The sequence below is a fragment of the Chionomys nivalis genome, chromosome 2 (assembly GCF_950005125.1).
Source record: "Chionomys nivalis chromosome 2, mChiNiv1.1, whole genome shotgun sequence".
Taxonomy (NCBI): domain Eukaryota; kingdom Metazoa; phylum Chordata; class Mammalia; order Rodentia; family Cricetidae; genus Chionomys; species Chionomys nivalis.
The window spans coordinates 86,956,626-86,981,174 of record NC_080087.1 but is presented as its reverse complement, the minus strand read 5'-3'; the positions used below and the strand labels follow the sequence as shown (position 1 = coordinate 86,981,174).

Genomic DNA, 24,549 nt, shown 5'->3' with positions numbered 1-24,549 from the left:
AGTTAAATCGAGGTTGCCTGCATAATCGTTTGTGGGTGGTGTTTACTGGAGCATGGGCAACTCAATCCTCCCGCCCCAGCAAACATTAACTGCCAGTAGCTTATCAGGGCGTGTGTGTTTGGAGGGGAAGCTCTAGTTTTTAATGGTCATTTCTAATTTTTTTTTTCTTTTTTTTCTTTTGGTTTTTTTCGAGACAGGGTTTCTCTGTGGCTTTGGAGCCTGTCCTGGAACTAGCTCTTGTAGACCAGGCTGGTCTCGAACTCACAGAGATCCACCTGCCTCTGCCTCCCGAGTGCTGGGATTAAAGGCGTGCGCCACCATCGCCCGGCTTTCATTTCTAATTTTTTGAAAAGCCTCCATGTTGGTGTCCACAGTGGCTGCCCCAGTTAACACTCCCACCAGCAGTGGATAAGGCTCCTCCTTCCCCAGGTCCTCTCCAGAACTTGTTATTTCTTCTCCTGATGATGACCAGTGTGACCTGCAGGAAATGGGCTCTCCAAGTCATTTGCATGTGCATTTCCCTGGTGGTTAAGGATGTGGAACACCTTTAAAGAGCTGGGTCAGCCATTTGTGTTCTTCCTTTGGAAAACTGTTCAACAGTTTTCATACTCATTTATTGATTAGCAAGTTTGTTTTCATGGTGTTCAATTTTTGTAGTTGTTTATGTGTTCTAGAGATTAATCATCCATCTGAGGTGTAGCTGGCAAGGATTCTCTCCCACTCTATAGGCTTTTGTGTCCGCCCTGTGATGTGTTTCCTTCGCTGTGCACAAGCTTTTTAAATTTGTGTCAGCACATTTGTCTGTTGGGGGTCATTCTTTTGGGGTTCTCTTCAGAAACTCTTAACTGGACCTGTGTGTGAATGTCTTCCCCAGCAGGTGTCATAGAGGCTTCTGTTGTTGTTGTTTTGTTTTGTTTTGTTTTTTGAGACAGATTTTCTCTGTGTAACAGCTCTGACTGTCCTGGAACTCTCTCTGTAGACCAGGCTGGCCTTGAACTCACAGAGATCCACCTGCCTCTGCTTCTCCAGTGCTGGGATTAAAGGCGTGCGCCATCACCACTCTGCCATGTTGTTTTTTTTTTTTTTTCTAACACATGTTTCTGCTGCTTTTGTCAAACATTAGGCTGCCATCATTGCATGGGTTTATTGCTGGGTCCTGTGTTGCCTCCCATTGTTTGACACATCTGTTTGTTTTGTTTTTTTGTCTCGTTGTTACGCTTTGTCACTGTGGCTCTATAGTTTACTCTGAGGTCAGTTGTTTTAACCACACTCTCCACATAAAACAGTTTATGCATCATGTTGAATGAATGGAGAAGTATTTCATTTTTTTTCTCTTAATATTTTTTTTCAAATATCCTTAGGTTTCCATGGCTTAATCTATGACAATAAGACTGAATCCATGAGGACGATTAACCTCCTTCAGCGAATGAATATTTACCAAGAAGTTTTTCTCAGTGTTTTATATAGAGTTCTCCCCATACAGGTATGTAGCATTGTCTTCGTTGAGTTCTCAGTGTCTGATGCTGGTCCTCACCTGCTGCCGCTCAGGATGGAAGTCTCACTCGTGTTCTGATTTCAGCTGGTTTGGTAGAGGGCTCTGAGAGCTTTGCTTTGTTTTCATTGCTCTTTAATCCTGTAAAATAGTATTATTTTATTTTTACAAGTAGATGCCTCCTGGCTTATGTCATACTATGCATGCAGTCTAGAAGCTTCAGAAATAATTTCATTTGTAACTATTCTTGACTAACCTGTTTTCCTAAGACAACTTCTTTTTGGTAAAGGGGTTTCAAGACGGGGTTTCTCTGTGTAGCCTTGGTTATCCTGGAACTCGCTCCATAGATCAGCCTGACCTTGAACTCAGAGAGATCCACCTGCCTCTGCCTTCCTAGTGCTGGGATAAAAACATGTGCCACCACCACCCTGCTCTATGACTTATTTTTATGATTTTAAAAAAATACATAAAATTATCAAATCACAATGACCATTTCTCACGTGCATGAGGCAGAATTAGACAAAGTTAGGTGCTGGTTTGTCTAGAGGCCTCCCTTGCTTCTTCTCTTGCTAGTTTGAAGAAGGACAGCTGCTCTCTGGGAGGTGGAAAGTGCTGATGACCCTACCGCTGGGGTCCCCTGCAAGCTCTTCAGTGTTACCTTTCTAGGGACGTACTCTTGCAAGCATTTCTGTTATTTTGGATTTGTTTGAATATGAAGGGTTTTGTACGTGTGAGGCTTTAGAATCTCCAGGGTTTGGAGTTACTGGCAGCTGTGAACTGCCCAGCATGGGTGCTGGGAACTGAACTTTGGTCCTATGCAAGAGTGATGTGCACTCTTAATCACTGAACCAGCTCTTTAGGCCCCTCTATGGACATATTTTTTTAAATGCCAGTAAGGAGGATTAGGACATCTATGATAAACTTTCATGGTTTGTGGAATGAACCAAGGGCCTGGCACTTCTAGGTGTGGTGTTTACATGAGAATGGCCCCCATAAGCTCATATATTTGAATTAGGATTAGGAGATGTGTCCTTGTTGGAGTGGGTGTGTGTTGGAGGAGATAGAAGGGCTGTTCAAAGCCGATACCATTCCTAGTTAGCTCTCTCTATATATCCTTCTTTTGGATCAATATGTAAGCTCTCAGATACTGCTCCAGCCTGCCTACCTGCCGCCATGCTCCCACCATGATGGTCATGGACTCAACCCCTGAAACTGCACCCACTAAACACTTTCTTCTGTATGTTACCATGGTTACCATGGTTCTCTTCACAGCAAGAGAACAGTAACTAAGACATTAGGCAAATAGGCTACCACTGAGCTGCCTCCCCAGCCCTGATGAGTAGTTTTTATTGTTGCCTTTTGCAGAAATATCTCGAACCTGTTTATTTTTATATCTACACTCTTTTCGGGCTCCAAGCAGTCTACGTCACAGCCCTTTATATAACCAGCTGGCTCCTTAGTGGCACCTGGCTGTCAGGACTGTTGGCTGCTCTCTGGTATGTCACCAACAGGTGAGTTGAGTCAGTTTGCTCTTCTTCTCCTGGTTTTGGGTGGGAAGGAAGTGACTGTTTTCTTATGCAAGGGACCACTGTAAATAGTGTGGTTGGTGAGCCAAAGCACAGTGTGCTGCTTGAGAGGTGTTGTAATATGAGCGGCAGGACTGCGTCCCCGGCACCCGGCCGCCCGCATGGCTTAGCTTATGCCCCGAAATAATTACACGGAAACTGTATTCTTTTAATCACTGCCTGGCCCATTAGTTCCAGCCTCTTATTGGCTAGCTCTTACATATTGATCTAACCCATTTCTAATATTCTGTGTAGTACCACGAGCTGGCTTACCAGGAAAGATCTTAACCTGCGTCTGTCTGGAGTGGGAGAATCATGGCGACTCCTGACTCGGCTTCTTTCTCCCAGCATTTTGTTCTGTCTACTCCGCCTACCTAATTTTCTGTCCTATTAAAGGGGCCAAGGCAGTTTCTTTATTACTTAACCAATGACCTTCCTCCATCATTTCCCCTTTTTCTGTTTAAACAAAAAAAGGCTTTCATTTTAACATAGTAAGATTACATATAGCAAAACAGTTATCAAGCAAGAATTACAGTTACAATATTTATATCTATTTTATCTTTTATCATAACTAAGGAAAACTATAACTATAACTAACCATTCTTTAACTCCATCAAAGACTCCAGAAGGATATAATATTACCTAAGTAAACAAGAAGTAAGAAACTTCAAACTCTAGAAATGACAGAGACATCTCGCTGCCTGGACAGTCACCCAAAGTTTCTCTGTACCGTTGGGGCATCTGTCTTCAGCCTACAGGCCCATAGTATCCAGCAGACATTTTCATCAAGCAGGAAATTCCAAAGACAGTTCAGTCACTTTTTGCTGTGTCCTGCAGAATGTCTTGCAGACTCTTTCATGAGTCAGGAACCCCGAAAGACCATCTCACCTTTAGGCAAGTTTAGCAGTCCTCTCTCTGCGGGTTCTTTGTGTCCAGTTTATGCATCAGTCCATGCAAGAGCAGTTTCTTGTCCAAATGGCTATCAAACTCCATAAGGAGCCTCTTCGATGCCCATCTTCCTCTTGAAGTAGATTGGTGCTGCCAGGAGCAGATGTGTCTCATTGTCATAAAAAGCCCTAAATTATTAAAACACTTAAATGCCATATTCTGTAGCCTTTGAAAGATATGAAGAATGCCTATCTGAAATATATCTATGCATATCTAGAAAATCTAACTAACATGACTACAAGCTTTACTATTATCGATGATTATCCATTAGCAACCTATATTTACATTACATTTTTAAATGAACTACATAATCACAATACCTTAAGAGCAGAAATACATATACATATAACAAAATTAACCTTAAAATCCATACCAATGCAAATTATTCATATCTATATCATTTCCCCCTTTAAATGTAAAAGAACATTTATAAACAATATTTGGGAACATGGGCGCAGTTTTTTAGCTTATGCCCCGAAATAATTACACGGAAACTGTATTCTTTTAATCACTGCCTGGCCCATTAGTTCCAGCCTCTTATTGGCTAGCTCTTACATATTGATCTAACCCATTTCTAATATTCTGTGTAGTACCACGAGCTGGCTTACCAGGAAAGATCTTAACCTGCGTCTGTCTGGAGTGGGAAAATCATGGCGACTCCTGACTCGGCTTCTTTCTCCCAGCATTTTGTTCTGTCTACTCCGCCTACCTAATTTTCTGTCCTATTAAAGGGGCCAAGGCAGTTTCTTTATTACTTAACCAATGACCTTCCTCCATCAGAGAGGTTCTTCTTGTTCAGCAAGACAGAAAGCCCTATTCCAGAGCTTTCCCTCAAAAAATACCACAGCACAGCCTCATCAGTTACTATCCCACTGTCGATACCTGCTCGATCCGTGGTCAGTTGTTCTTTTCTCTCTTTTTTTTTTTTTTTTTTTTTTTTCCTGAGGCTTTGGAGCCTGTCCTGGAACTAGCTCTGTAGACCAGGCTGGTCTTGAACTCACAGAGATCCGCTTGCCTCTGCCTCCCGAGTGTTGGGATTAAAGGCGTGCGCCACCATTACCCGGCCAGTATTTCTTTAGCCACACACCTCATCTCTGCACAGTTAAGTGATAGCAGAGGTATATGAGAAAGTATGGACGTGACGTGTGTATGAGTGCGTGTATGTGAGTGTGTGATTATATGTCAGTGTATGTATGTATGTATGTGTGTATGTGTGAGTGTACATGAGTGTGTGTGTTAGTGTATGTGAGTATGTATATGAGTGTATGTATGTGTGTGTATGTATGTGTGAGTGTACATGAGTGTGTGTGTGAGTGTGTATGTGTGAGAGAGAATGTGTATGAATGTGAGTGTAGGTGTCGCGGTCCCCCTTGGCCAGCAAGAAGGACACGCAACACCGGAGCTCTTCTTGCTAAGCAGTTTATTCCAGGACTTTATTCACAACTTCTCTCTCTCTCTCTCTCTCTCTCTCTCTCTCTCTCACTCTCTCTCTCTCTCACTCTCACTCTCTCCTTGGGCGAAACCTCCCAGCCCTTAAGTAGGCATGGGCAACCAACCCCAGATTGCCAGGTGGGCCCTGCCCATAGGTCCACGCATATGCAAGCAGCTGACAGTCATTGCGTGATCACAGCATAAGTCAGGTCTTAGCCATAATTAGGAGCTGATTATCAGATGTGGCTTCACGCAGCTCGCTACATGTAGGCAGAGACCCAGCCGCGAATAATCACACAGAAACTATATTAATTACAACTGTTTGACCAATAGCTTATGCATTTCTAGCTAGCTCTTACATCTTAAATTAACTCATTTCTAGTAATCTGTGAATCACCATGAGGCTGTGGTTTACCAATAAGGTTTTGTCTGGTGGCTGGCGTCTTTCTTCTTTGGCAACTACATAGTGTCTTCTTGACTCCGCCTGCTTTCTCTCTATATCTCTGTTTAGATGTCCCCCCTGGCTTTGCTCTGCTTAGCCATAGGCCGGAACAGCTTCTTTAATACCAATGGTAATAAAATATATTCACAGCATACAGAGGGGAATCCCACATCATGTGAGTGTGTATGTGGGAGTGTGAGAATGTGACTGTGAGTGTGTGAGTGTTGTATGTATGTGAGAGTGTACTGTGAGTGTGTGTATGAGTGTATGTATGTATGTGAGAGTGTACGTGGAGTTTGTATATGTGAGTATGTGTATGATTGTATGTATGTGAGAGTGTACGTGGAGTGTGTATGTGAGATGTGTATGAGTGTATGAACCTATGAATGTGTGCATGTGTGTAAGAGTGTATGTTTGTGAGAGATGTGTATGTGTGTGCGAGTATATAAGTATATATGTGAGAGTGTGCATGAGTGTGTGTGTACATGTCTATATGTGTGTGAGAGTGTGTATGTGAATGTATGTGTGCGAGAGTATGTGTGTGAGTGTGTGTGTGTGTGTGTGTGTTAAACCCATGGCATTGTGTATGCCTTGAAGGAATTCTACTAAACTATGTCCCAAACTCCCTTTGTAATCTTTGAATTTTGTGACATGGTCTCACTATGTTGCCAGGTTGTCTTTGAACTCACTCTGTGACTCAAGCAGGGTTTGAGTTCAGGTCCTCCTGCTTCTGCTGTCCTAGCTGCTGCAGTAAGAGGCTTCCCCAGCATACCTAGCTTCCTTGTCCATCATAATAGGATTTGCAGCAAAATATACAGTGCTATGTATATGCAATCCTTTCATTATTTGTTATTGTTGACATATTTTCATATTAATTTGTAAATGTGGGAGCCTTATGAAATAGCAGTGTGAAAACCTATTCAAGATTATTGGCTGGGCAGGGTGGCTTATGCTTTATATTCCTAGAACTCAGGAGTCTGAGGCAGGAGGATCACCACAAGTATGAGAGTAGCCTGAACTATATAGCAAGTAACTGACCAGTCTGTGCTACATAATGAGACCCCGGTCTTGAAAAAAGACTTATTGGGTTGTTCCCCAGCTTAAAGCAGCAGCAGCAATAGTTAGTAAGGCTACTAAAGTTTTAGCATGAGTTCTAATGTAGCTTTTCTTCTTAATCTTATGAAACTTATATTTTAAATTTAGTCATATTTTATGTATTTAAGTGTTTGCCTGCATGTGTGTATATGCACCATGTGTGTGCCTGTTACCTGTGAAGGCCATAAGAGGGCATCCAGTCCTTTGAAATGAGTCAGAGATGGTTATGAGCTGCCTTGTGGATGCTGTGACCTAAAGCTGGGTTTTCTGCAAGAGCAGCCAATGCTCTTAACCTTTGAGCCATCTCTCCAGACTTCCCAAAATTATTTTTTATTATAAGTCTAGTGAATGCTTATGATATGGTCAACACTTTACAAAATCTATTCTTTCAGCAATGCTATAAGGGGCTGGGTTTATTAGTATACCAAAAATAGAGACAGGCAGGTCTCTGTGAGTTGAAGGCCAGCCTGGTCTACATAGTGAGCTCCAGGACAGCAAGAGCTACACAGAGAGACCCTGTCTCAAAAAACAAACAAACAAACAAAACAACAACAACAACTTCAAAAAAAAAAAAAAACCAAGAATTAAAAAAAACAATCTAAAAAGGCAGAGGACACAGGGACACTGGTTTGGTTCTCAGCATCCACATGGCAGCTCACAGCCACCTGTTACTCCAGTTCTAGGGAATCTGATGCCCTCTTTTGGCCACTGCTGACAAAACACTCATGTACATAAAAATCAATCTTTAAAAGAAAAAAACAAAAGAAAATTTGCTTCGGCATCTAGAGAAGAGTAGGAAGGGGAGTTTGGCAGGAGCCTCACTGTCCTCAGTACCCTCACTAACATGGGCTTGAGCTCCGAGGAAGACACGGGATTTCATGTCAGCGGGGTAATAGTGATGAAGATGGTGATGACGGTTGCCATCGGGAGCTGTGGCCAGATCTTGGTGGCCCTGAACGAAACATGCCCTATAGCTATCAGGGAATCTCTTGAGGAAACGAGTCCAAGAGCTACTATTCTGGTTGTCTGTGTTCTCTTCCTACAGAACAGATACCACGAGGGTTGAGTTTACCATCCCGCTGAGGGAGAACTGGGCTCTGCCTTTCTTTGCAATTCAGATCGCAGCGATTACCTACTTCCTGAGACCAAACTTACAGCCTCTTTCTGAAGTAAGTTTCTAAAACACTTTAGTTACTTGTGTGTATATGTGTGCAAGAATGTGTATACCTGACTGTATGTATGAGTGTGGGTGTGGGAGTTGCCACAACACTCATGTGGAGGGCAGAGGAAAACTTGGGGAAATCGTTTCTCCTCCCACCGGTTTGTAAGATCCAGGGATTAAACCAGGGTTCTCAGTGTCTCTACCCACTTAAGTATTTTGCCAGTCCAAAGTTTCTAGACTATTTTTTAACCCCCAATTTTGTCTAAGATGCTGCGGTTCCCAGGGAGAGCTCTCATTCCATGACCAGATTTATTATTTTTAAATTATGTGTGCGGGCATGTGTTGTGTGGGTACAGTCGCTTGGGTTCTGGTGCCTGGGAGGGGGAGAGGGGCATCAACCTCCTCAAGCTGGAGTTACGGGCAGTTGTGAGCAGCCCCGAGTGGGTGTCTTCTGCCACAGCAGCAAGTTGACTGCCGAGCCACCTCTTCACTTCCAGGTTGAACTCTCTTCTCCTCCCCTGCAAAGAAAATGTTTTCAAGTGAAAAACGTCCTCTTTACAGTCTGCCCTCAAGTAGTTGCGGGAAGCCCACACACAGTTCTGTGGAGCTGTCAGAATTTCCAAGTCGTTGCTCTTGAGATGGGGATGGGTGTGTTGCGGCCTCCAGATCAGCGTGGAATGCACATGCCATATGTGAATATTTATATGAGAATGTCACTTCGGGATATTTGGAGCTTAAATAACAAGCGCAACGGTTTTCAAAGCAGCAGTTTATGCTTTCTCTACTTTTATTTGGTTTATAGGGACACAGGCTACTCTGAAAGCTGAACTGAGAGTTTTTTTTATGACTGCAGACATGTAAATTACCCAAAGATTTCTCTTTTTCCCCCACAGAGGCTGACACTTCTTGCCATTTTCATATCAACGTTCCTCTTTAGCCTGACATGGCAATTCAATCAGTTCATGATGCTGCTGCAGGCACTAGTACTGTTCATCCTGGACTCCCTGGATATGCTGCCAGCCATGAAGGTGAGCACTCTGCCTTCATCTTCAAGCTAAGTAGTGCCTCTAGACAACCAGAGGGATAGCTCGATGGTTTAGAGAACGTACTGCTCTTACAAAGGACCTGGGTTCAACTTTTTACAATCACATAACAGCTCATATGGAGTAAATTCAACTCCAGGAGATCCAGTGCCCTCTTCTGGCCCCCTTGGATACTGCATGCATATGGTACACATAAACTCATACAGACAAATAATATAAAGAAATGAAATGACTCCTTTGACAGTACATCTATTTGAGGTACCGGTGTCTTAGTCAGTTGCCATTTATAAACGTGCATTACAATTTAAAATACAGTGTAGCTCTTAAATTTTCTTAATATAGAGTACCAATTTTTTAATACAAAACTCAATTGGGCATATAATTCTTTTGGAAGTGTTTTGTTTTTAATTTTTTTTAAAGGGTTTATTTTTATGTTACATATATGAGTGTTTTGCTTGCATGTATATGTGTGTACCACATGCATGCCTGGTACCTGCAGAGGCCAAGAGGGGCTCCAGATCCCTTATTAGTGAAGTTATGAATGGTGGTTATATGCTGACAAATGGGTGCTAAGAACCAAACCTGAGTCCTCTATGAGAGCAGCAAGTGATCGTAACTGCTGAGCCATTTGACAAGACCTTCCTCTGTAAGTCAGGTCGATCTGCAATCTCCCGCAATCCTCTGGCCTCAGCCTTCTAAGTGCTGGGGTTACAGATATGAGCCACCATTCCAGACTAAACAATTATTTTCTTCCATAATATTTTATAGAATTTTCATAGCAACATTCTCCCGATATATAGAATGTATGCGCTTATTGACTGGTCAAGCACTACATATAAAATCATATAAAATATCAAAGCCATATCTACCTCCTAGTGTGTGTGCTATCACTGGGGCTTTGAGGTTTCAAGGGCTCAAGCCAGGCCCGGTGTCACCCTCTATTCCTGCTGCCTGCTGATCCAGATATAGAACTCTTGGCTACCTCTCCAGCACCATGGCTGCCTGAATGCCGCCATGTCCCACCAAGACAATAGTGGACTAAACCTCTGAACTGTAAGCCATCCCTAATTAAATGCTTTCCTTATAAGAGTTGCCGTGGTCATGGTGCCTCCTCACACAATAGAACACTGACTATGACGATTAGAAACCAGACCAGAAGGACAATGTGACGAATCACCCGTGTTTCCTCTCTCCTTCACAGATCCCAGAGTAGTCCCTTCAAAAATCAGAAACCCAGAAATAGCAGTAGATTCAGACAGCAAAACACACAAAAAAAACAGAGGACCAGAAAGGAGAAAACTTAGCAAGACAGAAAACTAACAGCCCATGGTGGCCAACACCTTCCAAACACATGCAGCTCCACTCCCAACCCTGACAGCCGCTGATCGTGGGAGCACCTGGATTTCTGCCTCATCCAGCTCTGCTGAAGCATATCTGCTTCATGTCAGGGCACTGTCAGAAAATCTGGAGTTTTCACCATCTCCCACAAGCCACATGGGGAGTCTAACTTCAGCCCCCACTTAGCCTGGCGACATCCTTTCCCTCTCTGCCAGGATGGTGTCAGAGGAAGCCAGCTTTGCCTTCCACTGCCAAGGTCAGAACACTAAGAAACTTCATAGTCAGGAAAGCACCTGGTACCCAGTGCTCCGCCCTAAACAGGACCCCCGTCTCAATCCCCTTTTCCTAAGAAGGGGTCAGAAAGAATGTGAGCACTGGGGGACGGGCAGGAGGGCCGTGAAATGCTATCTTTAGGACATGACATGACCTCTGCGCACTGTGAACTCATCACAGCTGTGGCCCCCTGCACTAGATGAATCAGTATCCCAGCAGGCAGCATGCATTGCCCTCAGTGGAGAGGACATGAAGGGGGAAGGGAGACATGTTAAGAGTGCCTGGGATGGGGCTGGAGAGATGGCTCAGCTGTTAAAAACTAGGCTCACAACTAAAAATATTAGTGCCTGGGGTGGGTGGGAGGGAGGAGCTGGGTGCATATGGTCAAACTCATACACATAAACTTTAAAAAATATATGACAGCAGATACACCCACATGAGGTAGCTATGTCATCATGGCCTGTGGTGAAACAGTGATCTTAGTGACTGTTCTCTCTGCGGGGACAGAACAAGGTAAGGATAAAAGGTTCTTTTCGTCTCATGACTGCAGAAATTTCTGTCTATCTTGGTGAAGACATGGTAATGGGTTGGGTTGGTTCTCTCTGTGGTGTCCAGAGGCCAAGCCAGCATTAGTTAGAACCAGCAGGCAGGAAGCAGAAGCAAGGATCAGAACCAGAGCTATGTCTAGCCGTGAAGGCCTGGTGCCCGTGACCACCTACCACTGATGGGCCCCGTCTCCCAAAGACTCTGCAGCTGTGGTTGCCTGCACAAGATCAAACCAGCTGGAATCCTGGCATTTAGCCCCCCAACCCCACCCTGCCAAGTAGCTGCTTTACTGAGGATGTAGTCCTGGTAGGTCTTGCACACTGTGATGGATGTCTCACATCCATACACCTATGGGCGGTACTAACTGGACTTAGTGGGTTGTCAAAAAGACTAAAATTTGGGAGGGAGCATATTGGGGGACATAGGATAGAAATGGGCTAGATAAGATCATACTCACTGTATTCATGTATGTAATTCTCTCCCCCAAAAGTTTTAAGGCCCCACAGGTTGAGGAACAAGCCTTCAAAACATAAGTCTATGGGGGTACATTTCATAATCAGATCGTCACAGTTATGCAGTGCTTTGAAGTTTAAATTTTCACAAAATAGTCATTGGTGTGAGAAAATTGCACATAGCATGGAGTATGTTGTTTGTATGAAATGGGAGGTACCAGTCTGACCTCCCATTGCCTGTTGGTGTCTGGTAACTCTTGGCCCTGCCATCCTATCAATTACAATTCTGTTTCATGTTTTTCTGTATATAATAAGATACATTGTAGTCCTAAAAACCCCTAGCATCCTCTGCCCTGTTCTCCTAGTGACACCCTCCCTTCTCTGTGTTTGAAGCAGATTGGTTTCCTTTGAGGTCAAAAGCATGAACCCATTAGGGAAGTGAGGTCTGGTGAACAAAACGGTTATTTTCCATAGATCTGTGTAATTATGGAATTGAAAATGCTAACTTGCTTTGAAAAAGATTTACTTACTTTTCCTAGAATGTGAATGAGTGTTTGCCTGTGTGTGTGTGTGTGTGTGTGTGAGTGTGTGTGTGTGTGTGAGTGATGACACCACATGTATGCAGTGCCCACAGAGGCCAGAAGAGGGTGTTGGATCCCTTGGAGCTGGTAATTACAAGCAGTTGTGAACCATCATGTGGGTTTTCAGACTTACCCTGGAGATGAATACAAACTAAATGAAGTCATGCATGACTCAGACTTGAAGTGGATGGTCTGGAAAGTAATAGGAGGAGATGAAGTCCTAAATGTTGGTTGTAAATACTAATCATAAAAAGAATTGGAAAGAAAATTAAAAATTACAAATCACATTTTCATTTTCCCAAATATATTTATCCCTTTGTTGGTTTCCCTTTTCATTAATGTCACAAAATTAAAATACCCTATTATTGGGCTGGAGAGACGCTCAGTGGTTAAAGAGCACTCAGGATCCACATCAAGTGGCTCTTAACCATGTGTAACTCCAGTTACAGGGGATCTGGCGCCCTCTTCAGGCCTCTGTAGGCACTGCACACACATGCTCAAACTCACATGAAGGTGCACGCACACACAATTAAATAGAAATCTTTAGCGCATTTTCTATCAGTAAAAATGAAAAACAAATGTAATTTATACAATGTTGCATTCCTCTGTAGATGGGTTTCTTGGAGCTAGGTGTGTGTTCTGCATTGCTGGTAATCTGAAATGTGGTCACTGTACCACCGTGTCTTGTCTCCTGATGAAATCTCCATTGTGTCGTCTTTGTTGCAGGCCACCTGGCTGTACGGCATACAGATAAGCTGCTTGCTCCTCGTCTGCACACTTCAGTTCTTTAACTCCATGATTCTGGGATCATTGCTCATCAGTTTTAACCTTTCAGTACTAATTGTAAGAAAACTTCAGGTAGGACTTTTTAATTTTTATAGACTATTTTAAAATATTTTAATCTTTAGTTCTGCGACTGTGTTTTGTGAATGTGCAATTCCTAGGGAAGACAGAAGAGGACACCAGATCCCCGGGACCTTGTGTTATGTGCTGTTGTGAGCTACTTAAACTGGGTGCTGGGAGCCAAACTGGGGTCCTCTGCAAAGGCAGAATACAGTCTTAACTGCTGAGCCATCTTTCCAGCCCTATAAGATCTATTTTTGGTGTGGCTCACTGAACCTTACTCTCATCCAGAATTCAGATGAAAATGACCCAGTTCCCAGTAAAGAGCTCCATCAGGGTTACCTTTGCTTTTTCCTTTTGAAATGCATGCTGGAACATTTGTTTTAAGCTTCTTCAGGTCCACGTGTCATTCTTTGCTGTTAGCAGTGATTGTTTCTTACGCAATTGAAACCTTAATTTCTGCACTAGCCAGGGTTGTTTATTTGAATTACATTATTATATGTCATAGATGGAAAACTGCAATAGAAGATTAAAAAAAAAATCATCTGTATTCAGTAGTGCCTTCCAGGTCTGGACCTCTTGCTGTTTGACACCCTTTCCTGTCTTTCCATAGCCTGTTAGTGACATTGAAGTGAATTAAAATGCACTGTTTTCACAATTCAGAGAATCCAGATAACTGCTTACAAAGGCGTGGGGCATCTCATAAGCTATTCTAAAATCGTGTAAAGTTCTTTTAGACGTTTAATCCTTTGAGAATTTTATACTTGTATGCTATATATTTCCATCATATCTACTCCCACTCTTGACCCTTCAGTCTCTCCCCAGAGTCCCCAACATGTCCCCTTTCCAACTTTGTGTCTTCTTCCTCATTTATAAAATTACCCACGGAATGCAGTTAGTTCTGAGCTATGCAAATGGCTGTGGGGCCACCCGCTGCAGCGTGGGCAACCTACCGGAAGCCATATTCTCAGAACAATGACCCTCCTTCTCCCAGCAGCCAGCAGCTGCTGGTGGCTCCTCGGTTAGGGCTGGGCCTCATCAGCCCCTCCCCATCCGTGCTGGAATCTGCTTGATCTGTCTAGGTCTTTTGAAGGTAGCCATACCTGCTGTGAGTACAATGGCCGTGTGTCCTGAAGACAGCATCTCAGGGCTTTTCTCTCCCTCCTCCAACTCTTGCTTTCTCTCCACCCACTGTGTCCTGTGGTTCCCTGAGCCTTGGGGAGGGGGCGCGATAAAGGTATCTCATTTAAGGCTAAACACTCATAGTTAATAATAATCCTCTATACTTTAGTCAGTTATGAATCTCTGTATTAACCACTGGGGGAGCGTGGAACAAGCTTTTCTAACCAAGGCTAAGAGAATGACAGACCTGTAGATAAAAACATGAATATGTTCGACAGCATGGCCACTCAGCAAAACAACAACCATTGGTTTTTCCCAGGGCTAATGACCTCCCCAGTCGTGTGCTTTTAAGTTTATAGAACCAGGCATGAATTCTCTTCTGGTGCATAGACCTCATCCAATCAGAAAGCGGTTGGTTGCTCCCATAAAGGTCGAGCCACTGTCACACCAGTGAGCACTCTTTACCTGGCTGGCCAATGTTTTAGCAGGCAGAGTCAGTGCTAGGTCTTCTCTACCTCCAACCCCCACCCTACCCAGCATCCTGCATAGCTCCTTCCTGCACTGTAGAGCTCACCTGCTGAGAGGGAGTTCCCCAGTCTGTTTGGTTTCGCTGCAACCCATGTGTGTGGTGTCTTCACCAGTGGGCAGCCAAGAATTTGTGTTGTCTTTTTTCCAATATGCATCTTTTTTTTATTGTTTTTATTGAGCTATATATTTTCCTCCACTCTCCTCCCTTTCTCTCCCCTCCCTTTATACCCTCTCCCATGGTCCCCATGCTCCCAATTTACTCAGGAGATCTTGTCTTGAATTTGTGTTGTCTTAGGGTCTGCTGGGGCCTTCCTGTTCAGTAACTCATAGGTTTCCCAAGTATTCACATCAAGATTTTCATTTACTAACCCATGCCTTCTTATACACCCTTACAGGTGACCTCTGTTCAAACTCCTTCTTTATTTAATTGCATTTGTAAATTACCTTACAGAGTAGTTGGTCCCCACGAGGCTTTTTTGTACATCCTTGGTGTCATCTCACCAGCTCCCCGTACCTTTCTCCCTCTCACCCCTGCTTAGACTTTAACCACCAGTATTTCCCCCTTCTCATATCACATGTAAAATTACTAAAACAAAGAAAGAGACCCCATGAAGTAGGTTTTGTTTCTCACTTATGTGTGTGCTGCATGAGCCAACATTTTAAATCTTCAAGCAATCTCAAGGGATTATGAAGTTGTAGTTGACATTAAAATTTATTTAAATGTTTCTTAAAAATTAAAACACAATTCTTTTAATTTCTAGAAAAACCTAAAAACTGGAACCTTCCTGACTAGGATTGGGAAACTCTTACTGCATTTACTTCTAGTTTTCTGCTTGACACTTTTTCTCAACAACATTATTAAGGTAAGTTAATAAGTGAGATTTAATCTATCTGAAATGTATTTATGGTATTGGAGATAAGCTTTGAATCTTTAATTAGAAATAGTTCTTTCTATAAAACATACTTGAATCACTGATGAAAGGTTTCCATACCCGGATATTGGGTCTCTCTGCTGACACAGTAATTATAATCAAACTGAATTAAAAGACCAGGTTTATTGGTAAAACGGCCCCAGGTGATTTTCCCAACCCCCAAAGTTGAAGTAAGGAGAGGAGACCAGGGGCTCCAGGAGGCAGTTTAAATACCCTCCCTGTAGGTGTCGTCTTCAGTAGCTCTGGGGTGGGGTGGGGGGGAGCCGCCACTTGGCGTGTTTTCTGGAAGGGGGCACTGAGATGGAGCTTCCACCCGAACAGTGAGTCATGGTGTCATGGTTGACCTGGTGAGGGCCACGCTTGGTTTTGGTGGTTTTAATTTTTCACTTCTCTTCCCTTTCACAACACAGCTGCCTTAGTCGCTTCTCTGTTGCTATGAGAAAGCACCATGGCCAAAGCAATTCAGAGAAGAGTTTATTTGGGCCTGTGGTTCCAGACGCTTAGAGTCCATGATGGGGGGGGCCAAGCAGGCTGAGAGCAGGAAACAGAGAGATCAAACTGGGAGTGGGTGAGGCCTTAAACTCTCAAAGCCCACCCCAGTGATGACATATTTCTTCTGGCAAAGCTGCACCTTCTGAGCCTCCTCAAACAGTGCCACCAAGTAAGGACCAAGTGTTCAGACGCTTGCTACTATGGAGGACATCTCAGTCAAATCACGGTGGTGTCTGTCTTAGATGGGGTTGCTATTGTTGTCATGAAACTCCATGACCAATGGCAACTTGGGCAGGAAAGGGATTATTTTGCTTATACATCTGCCAGTCACAGTTCATTGAGGGAAGCCAAGGCAGAAACTCAAACTGGGCAGGAACCTGGAGGCATGAACTGGATCAGAGGCCATGGAGGGGTACTGCTTATGGGCTTGTTCCTCATAGAACCCAGGACCACCAGCCTGGGGATGGCCCCACCCACAGTGGACTGGGCCCTCCCCCATTGATCACTAATTAGGAAAATGCCCCACAGGCTTGCCTATAGCCTGGTCTTATGGAAGCATTTTCTCAGTTGAGGCTCCCTCCTCTCCTAAAACTAGCCAGCACAGTGTCCTTGAACTTATCAGATTGAAGGCTCAACTTTAAAAACATTAACTATTTCCTAAAGGCACCATGGGATTTTTTTTGGGGGGGGGGGGTTGAGACAGGGTGTAACCTAGTTGGCCTTGAACTCTGCATCCCACTGCCTCAGCCACCCTAGTGCTGGGCCTATAGGTGTGCACCACCATGCCCCACAGGTGGGCTTTATTGGGATTTTGTTGTTTAGAAGAAGATGTGTGTTCATTTTTGCTCAGTTAAAATGAACAAGCCCCGGCTGGGATGTCATTGGGACATGTATGAAGTCAGCCTGTACAGAGCCCCGAGTTCCATTCACACCACCGAAACTAATTAAAAGGTAACTAGACAGTAGGGTGACTCATTTAGTAACCTGGTCACTGTGCAGAATAGGCTGGCCTGCGATTCCCAGACATCCGCCTGACTGCCTGCCGGGTTCTGGCATTAAAGGAGAGCACCATCATGCCTAGTTTTACTAAGATTTTTGTTATGTGCTCTGTGATACGGCTTTCTTTACTGTTTGTCTGGTGGTTTCTGTTCTGTTTTGTCTTCTGTTTTCTGAGGGCAGGTTTTCCCTCGGGGTCTATGTCTTGGACCTTGGTGTCCCATTCGTTTTGCTTTTTACTTTATTATTTTCTGTGCACGGGTGTTTTGCCTGCATGTGTGTCTGTGCGCCACATTTATGACTGGTGCTCTAGGAGAAGCATCAGATCCTCCAAACAAACGGCTGTGAGCCACCGTGTGGGTGGTGGGGTCCTCTGGAAGAGCAAAGAGTACTCTTAACTGCTGAGCTGCCTTCCCAGTCCCCCACTGGTTTTTTTTTCCTTTTTCTTTTTTTTTGGGGGGGGGGGGGTTTGAGCCTGTGCTAGAACTAGCTGTTGTAGACTAGGCTGGTCTCGAACTCACAGAGATCCACCTGCCTCTGCCTCCTGAGTGCTGGGATTAAAGGCGTGTGCCACCACCGCCCGGCCCCCCCATTAGTTTTTAAACTAGAGCAAAGCTTCAGTGATTACCCCAGACACCTTTGCACCCCCACTCCCATCTTCAAGACTGGTCTAGTGTTAGAAACATCAATAAAACGTCTTTCTTACCTTCAGAGGAGCTTGGCAGTCTCTGTTTCTTCTCCCTGTTTACTGTCAAAAAGGAAAAAATGTAGTCAGTGAACCACAGTGAGCATGCCACTTTTTTTGTTTTGGTTTGTTTTTTTGTTTTGGTTTGTTTTGGCTTGTTTTGGTTTTGGTTTTTCTAGACAGGGTTTCTCTGTGTGTAGCCACGGCTTGTCCTAGAACTAACTCACTCTATAGACCAGGCTGGTCTCGAGCTCACAGAGATCCTCCTGCTTCTGCCTCCCAAAGTGTTGGGGTTAAAGATATGTACCGCTACCAACGCCAGGCTGCCACTATGTTCTTAAACTCTGTATCATACCCACACTTTCCTAATTGGAGGACTCAAAATTGTTCAGAAAAGTAGGTAGAAAGATGACTCAGTTGGTAAAGTGTTTACCACCCAAGCACGAATACCTAAGTTCAGATCCTCGGGTCCCATATGAAAGGCTGGGCATGGTGCCATGTGTCTGTAACCCCAGGGCCCAGGAGGCAGACAGGCTTATCCCTGGAACTCACTGGTCAGCCAGTCTACCTGAGCCATGAGTTCCAGGTTCCTCGAGAGGCCCTGTCTCAAACACTAAGGTGGAGGAAGACACCTGGCACTAACATCTGCCCTTCACACATATACATGTGCACACGCACATGCACAGGCACACACACACACTCAGAAAATAGATTTTTCTCTTATGTTTCCTAAATAATACAGTATAACAGCCACTTATATAGCATTTATTTTATATCTGTTATTAAAAGTAATCTAGAGTTGGTTTCAAGTCTACAGAAAGCCAAGCATGGTGGTGGTGGTGCATTCCTGTAATCACAGCACTTAGACTAAGGCGAGAGGTTCCTGAGTTCAAGGCCAGCCTGTGCTCTGCAGGGAAACAGAGGGCTGTGCATCTCTAGCAGAGCAGTAGACTGATTCCTTAGCATATGCAAGGTCCTAAGTCCAATACCTCAAACTGCATCCTCCCCCGAAAAAAGAGTGCAGACGAATGTTTGTATGCAAACACTACGTTGATCATTGGACGCTGAAGGATTCTCTAAATCAGTTTCTGTGATAATAGCAAGGATTGAGTGTGCTCACTTGCAACTTACATGTGCAAAGCTCATCCACCTTCCCCGCTCGCCAGACTCAGCAATCTGCTCTTTGATTGAACCAGGAGAGACCTTTGAGCCCAGACTTCTGTTTTTGACACTCCAAAGGATAAGAGTCTATTGATCGGCCCTCACTGAATGTTTCAGCAGAGACCCACAATGACAAATTAGAAAAAACAGTCTGTGAAATTCCTTCCACATATGGGACCCACAGGAAGCATTTCCCTTGCTCCGGGCAGTTGTATTTGCCGCTCAAAGGCCCAAACACATTTTTGCCTTATTGTTAATGAATGTATTGTGCTTTCTAATTGCAGTTCTGACTTTATTTTTTCCCTGCCTTTCTTTATCTGATACTATTTCCCTCATTTTTGTCTTTAAGATTTTATTTTTGTTGTTTTTAATGATGCATATGTGGGGGCTGGAGTTGTGCATGTAAATGCAGTGTCCATGGAGGCTAGAAGAGGACATCAGCTCCCCTGAAGCTGGGGTTATGCACAGTTCTGATTTGCTCTACTGGGGTGCTTAGGAGCCCCACTCAGGTCCTCTGCAAGAGCCAGCCCCCACTGTTTATATTATGTGGATTTTTTATAATCCATAAATAAAAAATAAAATTGTATGAATTAAAATTATAGTCACTAAGGATGAACACTGAAATTAGGGGCATCTACATCTTAGGGTCACTTCTCTCCAGAGTTACCTGTGAATGACTGAGCCCTGTGTCATTTTTGTCTTCAGAACCAAAACCTGAAAGCCACATGGACCATGTACCTGCTTGAGATTTCAGACCATTTTGTCGATTTTTCTGATGTAAAACCAAAAGGGCCACCTTTCCTTTATCCACTTCGCATGCTGAGTTCATGCAGACGTCAGGGGAGAGGAGGTGAGGCCGAGGCGAGAGTTTGGGAACTGACCGTCGACTGGCCTCACGTGTCCTCCTGCACGGTTTGCATCACGGGCTGGCGGGGAGGCACTAACAGCTCCTTCCTTTTCTCTCTTCCTAATAGAAAATTCTTAACCTGAAGTCAGACGAACACATCTTTAAATTTCTGAAGGCCAAATTTGGCTTTGGAGCAACAAGGTATGACTGGCGTGAGACTCTGCCTGCTGTTTGATCCTGAAGCCCCAAAGCCTTCAGCCCTTCCTGCAGTCCCCTTGCCTCTCAGGTGTGACAGCTTGCCCTCCTTCCTTCCCCAGGGATTTCGATGCGAATCTCTACCTGTGTGAAGAAGCCTTTGGCCTCCTGCCTCTCAACACATTCCAGAGGCTCTCGGAGACTCTTCTCTTCTACGCGTACATGTTTGTCCTGTTTGTCACAGTGGTCACAGCCTCGGTAGTTGCCTTCCGCAACCTCAGGTAGGACTTTTTAACACTCCTGCCCTAATGAGGTTGTTCAAGTGGGAGCTGGGGAGGGAGGATGAGCACACAAACGGTAAGCCAGAACAGAAGAGCGCCGTTCATCTTACAAGGGAAGATGCCAGGGCAGCTGCAGTGCAGAACGGGCTGCATTCCTGGCCGGTCGGCATGCTTGGAAACGCCCATCCTGGGTGACCTGTCAGTACTTCTGTCTCCTTTCCTGTAGAACAAGAAGACCTTCAGGGCAGTTGCTGTGTAACTGAAAAAAAAAAAAAAACAACACTAGGTATAGAAAAAGTGTCTCGTACCAAGACCCTTTTGTGGGCTTTAGTGACCAGTAGCTGCTGTTGTCATTGTTGGCTCACAGTGACTTTCTTCTTCTAGATTAGGCACATGCAACCCTCATCATGGTACCAATGAGAGTTATAATGTGGCACAATACAAAATAGTGAAATGAGCTGGGCGGTGGTGGCGCACGCCTTTAATCCCAGCACTCGGGAAGCAGAGGCAGGCGGATCTCTGTAAGTTCGAGGCCAGCCTGGTCTACAAAGGGAGTTCCAGGACAGGCTCCAAAGCTACAGAGAAACCCTGTCTCGAAAAACCAAAAAAAAAAAAAAAAAAAAAAAAATAGTGAAATGACTGGAAATGGGGGGGTGGGTTAGTTTTTTATGTGGTGTGTGTGTGTATGTTTGTGTGTGTATGAGATATTTTTTGGCAACTCCATCACATTGGTTCAATAACTTTATACATGGTGACAAAGACCTATAAGCTGAGGCAGGAGGATTTTAGGTTTAGGGCCTCCCTACACACTAAAATGAGTTCAGGGACAATGTGAGCAACTTAGACCCTGTTTCAAAATAACAAGGGAAAATAAGGGCCAGACATATGGCCCAGCGGTCGCTTATCTCGCATGCCTGAGAGCCTGGTTCTGATTCCCGGTACCAGAAAAATAAAGAGTTAATTGTTGTTTGTTTGTTCCCTGGGTCTCGTTTGAAAGCTCATGAAGTTGGCATAGACATAATTATGAGTGTTTACTGAAACTTTTATGTCCTCCTGCCTGTATTTAAAACTTAGCTCGTCTCCCAGCTACAGAAGAAAGCATCAAGGAGTCCAAACACGTTTTTTGGAAAACCTGTAGAATACTTCCCTTTAGGCTGATGAGTTTTGCATTTACAATGCATGTTTCCTTGAGAAAATTACAAAGTTGAAGCAACCGTCGTTTATGGGAGCTTGATGGAGTTCTCAGGGAAGCCCCTTCTCTGTAGTTCCACAGCCACGTAATATACTGTGATTCCCAGGCAGGAGCTGCGGGAAGAGTGAGTCCAGATCGCTCCAGCCTTATGATTATTAAGAATAATGCAGGACCTGAGAGGTGGCTCAGTGGATAAGAGGGCTTGCTGCTCTTCCAGAAGTCCCGAGTTTAGTTCCTAGCATCCGTGTTTGGTGGCTCACAACCTCCTGTGATTCCGGTCCCAGGGGACCAGATGTCCTCATTTGGTCTCTGCAGGCCCTCACACACAGACACATAATAGAAATCCTTTTTCTTAAATGATTGATTGATTTAATGTATGTAGGTACTCTATCTGCATATATACCTGCAAACCAGAAGACGGCACCAGATCTCACCCCAGATGGTTGTGAGCCACCATGTGGTTGTTGGGAATTGAACTCAGGTCTTCTGGAAGAACCGCCAGTGCTTCTAACCTCTGAACCATCTATCCCTCCGGCCCCATAGAAGTCTTCTTTAAAAAGAAACTATGAAAATATTTCATCAGTCATCAGCTGGCTCAAGATAAACCTTAGCCCCATGGAAACAGGAAAGTTCTTCTAGATGGCACAATTAATGTCACTGCTGATACACAGATGTGGACAGGAACCTAGTCTGTATCCAGAGCAGGGGAGCCCAGTGAACCTGCAGAGTCTACTGAGGTCACTGTGCATCTGGAGACCGGGTGGCTGTATGATTGTAGATAAAGGCGTTAGAACAGTGCTGCTCAGCCTTCCCAGTGCTGGGACCCTTTAAAACAGTTCCTCATGTTGTGGTGACCCCCAACCATAAAATTATTTTTGTTGCTATTTCATAACTGTAATTTTGCTACTGTTACAAATTTTAATGTAAATATCTGATACACAGGATATCTGATAGGCAACCCCTGTGAAAGGGTCCTTTGTTTCCCACAGGGGTCGTGGCCAACGGGTTGAGAACTGCAGGATTAGAGGGTCCCTCATCTACCTGTTGGAGGTTTTAGATGCCCTTCAAGGAAAAGCACCATGTTAATTAAAGAATGGTAGTTTCTTAACATGTGCTGACTTAGTGGTCAAAGGGTGATTTTTTTTTTTTTAAGGTTTATTTACTTTTATTTAATGTGTATTTGTGTTGTGCTTATATAACATGCTTGCAGTACCCTCAGAAGCCAGAAGAGGGTGTTTGGTCCTCTGGAACTGGCATTAGAGACCACTGTTAACTGCCGTGTAGGTGCTAGGAACCAAACCCAGGTTCTCTGGAAGAGCAGCCAGTGCTCTTAATCACTGAGCCTTCTCTCCAGCCCTTGGATTCTAGGTGGGTTTTTTGTTTGCTTGCTTGCTTTGTTGGGGTTTTGTTTTGTTTTGTTTTGTTTTAATGTTTTAAAACTGGGGCCCAAGAGATTGATCGAAAGTTAAAAGCACTGGTTCAATTCCCAGTGTTCACATGGTGACTCGTCCCCAATCCCAAAGGATCCATTTCCCTCTTCTGGACTCTAAGGGCATCAGGCACATACATGGTGCATACGCATGCATGCAGACAAAACACCCATACACATAAAAGAAAAACAAAAACAAAAAGCAAAAAACAATTCCTGCTGCTGGACCTTGTGGTGCACCCCTATAATCCCAGCACTTGGGAAACAGAAGCAGGAGAATTAAGGAGTTCAAATCCAGCCAGAGCTACATAGTGAGACCCTGTTCAAAAAATAAATAAGGAAAATAAATGAATAACTAAGAACACAGTTAAATGACATTAAGAGTTAGTGTTCTTTCTGCTGGGTGTTTAAGTTCCATTCACATTCTCCAGTTGTGTACCTGGAGTATCCATTTAATAATGATAACATTCATTTATTGGATATAGATAATGAGGCATTGGGGCTGGAGAAATGGCTCGGTGGTTAAGAGCATTGCCTGCTCTTCCAAAGGTCCTGAGTTCAATTCCCAGCAACCACATGGTGGCTCACAACCATCTGTAAAGAGGTCTGGCGCCCTCTTCTGGCCTTCAGGCATACACACAGACAGAATATTGTATACATAATAAATAAATAAATAAATATTTTTTAAAAAAAAAAAAGATAATGAGGCATTGGTAGGTGAAATGACCTGATCCATTAACTGAATTCAAAGTTTATAGGTTCATAATTTTTTGTTGTTGTTGTTATTTGTTTTTGAGACAGGGTTTCTCTGTGTAGCCCTGACCGTCCTAGAACTCGCTCTGTAGACCAGGCTGGCCTCAGATTCAGAGCTCTCCACACGCTGGGATTAAGGCACCGGCTTTACTGTCGCTCCTTTGCTGTTTCCCCAGTGATTCCGCGAGTCCGCAGTCCATGGGTCAGACAAGAAAGTGTGCAGTTGACCTGAAGCCAGAAGCCGCTTACAACTTAATCCACACCATTCTGTTCGGAGTCTTGGCGCTGAGTACGATGAGGTATTTCCATCTCAGCCAATGTCTTTGATTTAGCTTGACAGCTCTTTAATTGATGTCGCCCAGCAGCACGATTCCGACCCTGGCAGTCACCTTCGTTGATGACTCTGGCCGCACACATCTGCCCTTGCGTATTCTCTTCCCTCTATGAAATATCACTGCGGTGTTTTTCTTAGTTGCAAACATTCTTTCCATGGTTCACTTACGCGACTGTTCCATAGGTAACCCTGTGGCCAATGGCTTCTGTGGAAATTGACAGGCGCTTACTCCAGCAGGCACCGCTGACGGCCCTCTCTCTGCTGTTTCAGGATGAAGTACCTGTGGACCTCCCATATGTGTGTGTTCGCGTCATTTGGCCTGTGCAGCTCTGAGATCTGGGAACTGCTTCTGAGGCTGGTTCATCTCTGTAACCCAAAGAGGGTGAGTGCC

At 44.2% G+C, this 24,549-nt stretch overlaps 1 protein-coding gene across 2 annotated transcripts in view; it reads left to right on the top strand.

Annotated features, from left to right (window-relative positions):
• The window catches only part of Dpy19l3 (dpy-19 like C-mannosyltransferase 3), a 73,103-nt gene that overhangs the window by 26,344 nt on the left and 22,210 nt on the right, over positions 1–24,549 (top strand). For both annotated transcript variants that reach the window (XM_057762249.1, XM_057762250.1), the window contains 10 exons: positions 1,362–1,483; positions 2,858–3,003; positions 8,019–8,142; positions 9,029–9,163; positions 13,095–13,226; positions 15,623–15,724; positions 20,102–20,175; positions 20,292–20,450; positions 24,001–24,123; positions 24,429–24,540. In XM_057762249.1, coding sequence (XP_057618232.1) covers positions 1,362–1,483; positions 2,858–3,003; positions 8,019–8,142; positions 9,029–9,163; positions 13,095–13,226; positions 15,623–15,724; positions 20,102–20,175; positions 20,292–20,450; positions 24,001–24,123; positions 24,429–24,540 — 1,229 coding nt within the window. The remainder of the gene's footprint in view (positions 1–1,361; positions 1,484–2,857; positions 3,004–8,018; positions 8,143–9,028; positions 9,164–13,094; positions 13,227–15,622; positions 15,725–20,101; positions 20,176–20,291; positions 20,451–24,000; positions 24,124–24,428; positions 24,541–24,549) is intronic.